Below are 6,335 nucleotides of genomic sequence, written 5' to 3'. Positions count from 1 at the left end.
CCCGTAGTCGAAGACACAAATCTAATTCTCGAGTCGGGACAGTTGCCGCGCAGATGGAAAGAGAGCTTACACCACAGCAGTGAGGATGGAGATGGGCCGGGCGTCTTTCCACGGCCCAGCTGGCGAGGGGGGGGGGGGGGGGGGGTGGGGGAGGGAGGAGGGGGGCGTCACCTGGTCGTACCTGCCGTGTCACCGCCGCCCGCCCGCCCGCAAGGCCGAATGGGCGACGACTTGGCGGCGTCTGGGTGAGTCGGGCGACTCGCGGCACACGCCGCCGACCCGCACGCCACCGACCCGCCCGCCAACTTGTCGCACACCTCACTCTGACCTCACAGAGGGCTCATATTTGCCTTACGGGTTAAAGACAGAGTATTTCGTTGGCTGTGCGAGTAATAGGTTCAGGACAAGATCAAGACGTGTGTGCGGAGGGGTATCATGGCGCTGCCCTTTCCCGGTTATGACGGTCTGGCCGACATCGATCTGGCGGCAGAGCCCATGGACGGCGCGTCGTTCCTGCTGACCTCGCGCATCCGTGCACTCAAGGCCGGCAACGTCCTCCCACAAGTGCCTGACGCATTTACGGTTGTCCGTCCCGTCGACTCTGGCGGCGACGATGGCTGGTCCGACGGCGACGATGGGTGGCGCCAAGGCGACGACGGCGAGCTGGCCGCTGACGGCCAGCGAGTCGCTGCCGAGATCTGGTCCCCAGCCGCTCGCGTAGGCAAATGGTTCGATCCAGAGTGGGTGGTGGCGACGTTGCGTGCGTTTGCTGTCCTCCGTGCGAGCTGGCGGCGAGATGTGGCGGCTAGCGCCGAGAACAGCCCGCTGACCTGCGCTGATCTGGACTGGCGGGCTCTGCCGCGGACGGCTGATCTCTGCCGTCTGTCGCCTGCAGAGGTGACTCAGGCGGTGTGGAGCGTCACCAAACAGGTGGCAAGCGAAGGAGAGGCGCTAGTTTGGGCATGGGCTCTGCTGGTGGCCATCCACCCGCCGCCGCTTGGTTCGGACACGGTGGCAGCGCTGCGAGCCCTGTTGCGGGCGCTGCTGCGGGTGATTGAGGCCCGACCTGACGAGGTCCTTCCACGAGTCGACTGTCTCGCCATGCTGGTGGCCCAGTACTTCGGTCAAGCCGACATCCACTCGTCAAGCACCAACACACGGTGGTCGCCGACCTCATAGCCGTCCTCCACCACTGCAAAGGCGCGTGTACCGGGCGGCACGCTCCCGCCAATCTCGACCACATCGCCCTCGAGCTGACTCACTGCGAGACACGGATGACAGGCGACGACAACACCGATGCCAAGGCGGACTATCCACGAGACATGAACCGGGCCGAGCGCATCGTCCGGGTTGGCACATACCACCACTACTCCCTCGCCGTAGTCAAGCAGGCGAGTGACAAGGCCGGCGCCGTGGATCTTGATCCGACCAGACGCAGCCGCAGCATCGACCAGCGCCCGCCCCAGCATAACCGCCAGCGATCCTGTAGGCGGAGGCTCGCCGGTGGCGCAGTCGAGCGGAGTCGGCGTGGCGGCAACGGCGTCGTTACCCCATAGCGCGTGTGCCTTCTCCGGTACCACGTCGATGACCATCGATACCTGGCGCTCGAGCGCCGGCTCAGACGCTGCTGTCTCAGCTGTTGCAATGATCATATACGTGCCGCGGAGTAGGCCGCGGAACTCGGCAGTGTGCCACAGCTCCAGCACCCGCTTTCCGGAGCACGGCATGATGCGCTCCAGCGGGCGGGCTGTCGGAGCAAGCGCCACCGTCCACGAGACCTTGGCACCGATGGCACACGCCTCGGGTGCACGCCACCGCACAAAGGCCGAGCTCGCAGAGACTACGGTAAGGAGGCCCGGATGCGAGCGGCCGCGCGGCGGCCAGCGCCACGCGCACGCAGTGGGCTCCAAGCCGGTGGTGTGCACACGCAGCAGGGAGCGCCCGTCGCTTGCAAGCTCGCGGCCGGTCATTCGCAAGGTGGTTGCATCCGGCAGACCCGGTGCGCGAAAGACAGCCCGGAGCTGCGGACTCCACGCCTGCGCTTTCGAGTGCCACTGCGCCGAGGGTGACTGCCATTCTTGATGACCGCGAGCCATGACCATCCGCAGGCCCCCCACGTCCTCGACTGCCTCCAGCGCATACAGCCGTCCTGCTCCGACCGAATCGGCTCTGTCGGCCGGAACAAAGAAGACCCGTGCCGGAGGTGTTGCGTCGAGCTCAGCGGCGACAGCGTCAAACCAGACCGACGCTGAGCTCCCCTCCTGCACCGACAAGATGACCGGGGCGTTGGCCAGCACGCTGGCAGCAAGCACAACTTGCTCGTTCGGATCAAGGTCTGCGAGTTGGCCTGCACCCGCCGAGAGGGCGGCGGCAGCCGCCGCAACCACGCCTCTTGCCTCGTCGACGGTTGGGAGCTGTATGCCGACACTGCCCTCGACTAGCGAGGCAAGCACCAGCTCGACGGCAGACGAGGTGGACGTGGCGTCTCGGTGGAGGACGTATGGCTCGTCGGCCAGCAGTATCTCGTCGCCGCTGTCGACAGCAGTGTCAGCGTCCAGCTCAGGGGCTCATCGTCAGCGACGGAGGCGGCAGCAGCCTCGTCAACGATTGGTTCTGCTGGTGGCGGTAGTGTTTGACACGAGGCCGGCGGTAGATCAGGCGCAGAGCGGACGAGCGAGGCCGGCACAAAGCGACCGTAGCGCTTCGGGCAGCGGAAGAATACCTCGCCGTTGACGGCGCCGGTGGTGTTGCCAAACGGCTCATCGAGAATGACTCCCACCCACACGCTGTCGCGAGTGGAGGCGGCCCAGGATACAGAACCGCAATAGACCACTGAGCCGATGAGCGCTGTCGAGTGGCCGTTGAGGCCGGCGGCGGCGGCAGACGGCAGAGCAGCGTCGACGACGACCCGCGCGCCGATCGGATAGGCTGCGAGAGCGGCGGAGCCGATAACACGCTTTGGCGACCGGGATTTGGGCCGGAGAGGAACCGCTGCGTCCCAGGACTTCTCGGGCGCTGGCTCAGGGGTAGGCGTCGGATGGGCGACGTCGACCCGGCGGGCGCGCGGCGCAGGAATCCCTGGAGGCGCCCGGCGAACGTTACGGATGGGCACGAGGCGGCCGCGGGTTTGGTGGCAGTCAAAGTAGCGGACGCCACGGACAACACCGTTTGTGTTGCCAATAGGCTCGTCAAGCTCGATGCCGACCCAGATAGGATTGCCTGGTAGCGCGTCATCGACATCAAAGCGGACGGCTCCGCAGTAGCGGACGGTGCCGGCCGGTGGGCCCAAGCGCCACCGCGGGCGCGAGTACCACGACGGCCATGCAATGGCAACAAAGACACGATCTCCGGTCGAGAGTGGAATGGTCATTGCATCTGTCCCCGGAATCCGTACCGGGAGCGGGACAGGCAGGCCATCATGCAGCGCGACATAGGTCCCTGTCTCGGCTGGCGCCTCTTTGGGCTGCGGCGGAGGAGCCGTCGATGCCGGACTTCTCTGGGAGCGACGACGCCAACGGCCACGACCACGACTACAACCACGAGCAGCGCCACGAGCAGGCGTGCGCTTGCTTGCCATAACTTCTGGAGCATCCAGAAGGGAGTCGCTGTCGTCGGGCAGCGGGCGGGCGCGGTAGGCAGGGACGATCCGAGCTGATCGCTTCCCATCTGGAGTGGAGAAGAGGCGGATGCCATGGCAGAGACCATCGGTGGTACCCTGAGCCTCGCCCACCTCTACGCCGAGCCACAGCGAGTCGGAATCAGCAGCTGCGGCGGCAGGCGACAAAGGCGGCGAGTCAGGCGCCGGGAGCCGAGTCGGTGCTGGGTGGGACGGCGGCGGAGAAGGTGGCGAGGGGCGGGGCGGCAGCGGACCCATGTAGAGGATGCGGCCTTGAAGAGGACATGGGTTTGTGTCGGTAGAGGAGGTGGGACGTCTGGCTGTGTCGAGGACAACCCGTTGGCCCACATGGAATGCGGCGGTGGCCATGGCAACGAGCAGCGGCCGGCGACAGGTGGCGGTGCGTGGGCGACAGGCGCGATGACTGGCGGTGGCAGGGAGGGGAGGGGAGGGGAGGGAGGGGCTTACGGCTCATGCATTTGTGAGATGGCTACAGTTCCAGATCAGGCAAGCATGTCGTCGATAAAGTCGTCTGTGGCGGGGACCGAGGTGGAGGACGACGACGCGCCGTACGAGGGGTTGAAGAAGTCGCCCATGTCCGAGCCAAAGGCATCATTGACGCTAAAGGTCGGGTCGGTGCTGAGCGTTGGCAAGTCGGTGGGGTTGGTGGGCACAGAGCTGGGTGGCGGCGGAGCAGACTGAACGGTATCCATGGCAACAGGCACGGGCATCGGCTGCGAGGGGTGGGAAAAGTGACCCGAGAACGGCTCGTAGCTCGGCAAGGTCGGCGGCGGCGGCCGGGCCGGCGGCGGGTTGGGCGCCCGGATGGATGGAAAGACCGAGCTCTGGATCGCGGGCGCCGGCGGCATCTGATGTGCGGGGAAGGTGGACGGGTCTTGTAGCGACGAGATGGCTGAGGAACGAGATGCCGTGGGCGCGCGCGAGAACAGGCCGCGGGTGTGGGTGGCGGGCGGAGTCTGGACCGGCTGCGGAGGGGCAAGGCCGGCGGCAGCGTAGCTGACCGAGTAGTTAGCCTGCGGCGGCGAGACGTAGCTGTTGGCAGTGGGAATGTTGGGCAGCTTTGGTGAGCTGTTGTACGAGTTGAGCGAGGGGATCGATGTCTGTGCCGAGGCCATGGTCGGCATGAGCGACGGTGGGGGCGGGTGGCGGGCGTTGGCAGCCAGCGACTGTGCGACAGCTGGGCGGGCAAAGTTGGCCGGATCAAGATGGGGGCGGGTCGGGCGGCGAGGAACAGGCTGAGGCTGGACATCGCGCTGAGTGTGGTGCGGCGGCACGGAGCGAGTGGTGACGGGAGTGCCGCGAATGACAACAAAGCCCTTGTCTCGGGCCAAGAGGAAGAGAGTCATGGAATTGCCTGTCGACATCTTGATGTCAAAGGCCAAGGCTGTGTCCACGTCTGGGATAGCCCTCTTATGCTTGCTCACAAGGTTGGCATGGATGCTGGCGAGGTGCTTGGTCGCGACCTCATCGGGTGCTTGCATGACGATGGTCCACGGCTCGACCGAGGCACTCTTGACATGCGTGAGAACGGCTTTGGCCTCGAGGACAGTACCGGCTTCGGGGCACCACGCGCCTTGCCTTGTGGCCTTGAAGAAGACAGGAATATCTGTGGCCTTGCGAGACTTGCGTTCGAGGCGGAGGATGCCGCGGGGCGCGAGGGCGGCGACGTGGAGAAACGGCAGCTGGTTCTTGCCCACGACAAACAGCATAGGCGCCGTGTTGGCACCGTTGTTGTACTTGACCTGAATGGCAGGGTACGCTTGAGCGCTGCAGTTGGAGGGGTCCATGTCAGCGAAAAAAGCCTTCCATGCCCTGTCCTCCTCCGGGCTCGCGCTGTGCGCCAGCTTGAGGCACCAGTGGCCGACAGCGGCGACGGGTGCGAGAGATGGCTTGGAGATGGCGACGAGCTCCTGCGAGTTCGGCGGCTTGGCCACGTTCTTGGCACCGGCCATGGTTGCCGAGCGGAGAAGGACCGGGACAGAGACGCCCGACGGAAGCTTGAGGATGTGGCAGCGGTACGGCTTGGCGGCGATTGAGCCCTGGATCTCCTTGTACAGCCGTGGTGTCGAAGTAACGGAGATAGTGCCACGCAGGGTCGGGGTCGAGGCCGCGGCGCGACCGACAATGCCGTCGATGGGCCGCGGGGCGATGACAGACAAGACGATACCGGCGCCTGCCAAGCGGTTCATGACGACGTCCGACGAGAGCGGGCCGTCCGCATCGCCCATGAGAGCACCTTGCGGATAAGGCTTTGAGGCGGTAACGAGAACAATGTCCTTTCTTCTGATGTTTGAGGATGCTGAGAGGCGAGAGAGGATGTCAGCGGCCGCGAGGAGAGCATCATCGACGGGGCCGTGAGCGTATCCTCCGCCAGTAAAGTCGATGGTTTCGAGAGGGCGCTCAAAGGTGACCTGCTTGGAGGTAAAGGGACGGACCGAGACTACATAGCTTGCATGTGGAGGAAAGTCCTTGAAAAAGATGGTGGCCACACGAGTCATGTACTTGCTCACATCCTCAGCCGTCGCCGTCCTCGGCACCAACAGCGGCCGAATGACCTCGGACACCGCCTTGTGCATCTCTTCCCAGTACGGACACATGTGTGCAGACGCGTCCACAACCACAACTATCGCATCTGTCGCCTTCCCACCGCCTTCGCTAGTACTTCCCGCCATGCTGAGGGCGGGGGGGGGGGGGTTTT

The 6,335-nt window shown here is 65.2% G+C and overlaps 3 protein-coding genes across 3 annotated transcripts; 1 reads left to right on the top strand and 2 right to left on the bottom strand.

The window, feature by feature from the left end:
- Positions 1-373: 373 nt before the first annotated feature.
- Positions 374-1,070, top strand: AMSG_09708 (uncharacterized protein; the record flags this gene model as incomplete). Its single annotated transcript, XM_013898603.1, has 2 exons — positions 374-1,000; positions 1,060-1,070. Exons 1-2 carry the CDS (start codon positions 436-438, stop codon positions 1,068-1,070), a joined length of 576 nt encoding a protein of 191 aa, XP_013754057.1. The 5' UTR covers positions 374-435.
- On the bottom strand, positions 920-3,370 carry AMSG_09707 (restin; the record flags this gene model as incomplete). Its single annotated transcript, XM_013898602.1, has 2 exons — positions 920-2,558; positions 2,672-3,370. The coding sequence occupies 2 exons, from the start codon at positions 3,368-3,370 to the stop codon at positions 1,125-1,127; spliced, it is 2,133 nt and encodes a 710-aa protein (XP_013754056.1). The 3' UTR covers positions 920-1,124.
- Positions 3,371-4,119: 749 nt separating this feature from the next.
- AMSG_09706 (uncharacterized protein) lies at positions 4,120-6,234 on the bottom strand (the record flags this gene model as incomplete). Its single annotated transcript, XM_013898601.1, has 1 exon — positions 4,120-6,234. The coding sequence occupies one exon, from the start codon at positions 6,232-6,234 to the stop codon at positions 4,120-4,122; it is 2,115 nt and encodes a 704-aa protein (XP_013754055.1).
- Positions 6,235-6,335: the final 101 nt, after the last annotated feature.

This window comes from Thecamonas trahens (assembly GCF_000142905.1).
Source record: "Thecamonas trahens ATCC 50062 unplaced genomic scaffold supercont1.53, whole genome shotgun sequence".
NCBI lineage: Eukaryota > Apusomonadida > Apusomonadidae > Thecamonas > Thecamonas trahens.
Note: the sequence above shows the minus strand (reverse complement) of the source record. Positions and strands in the feature narration are given on the sequence as shown.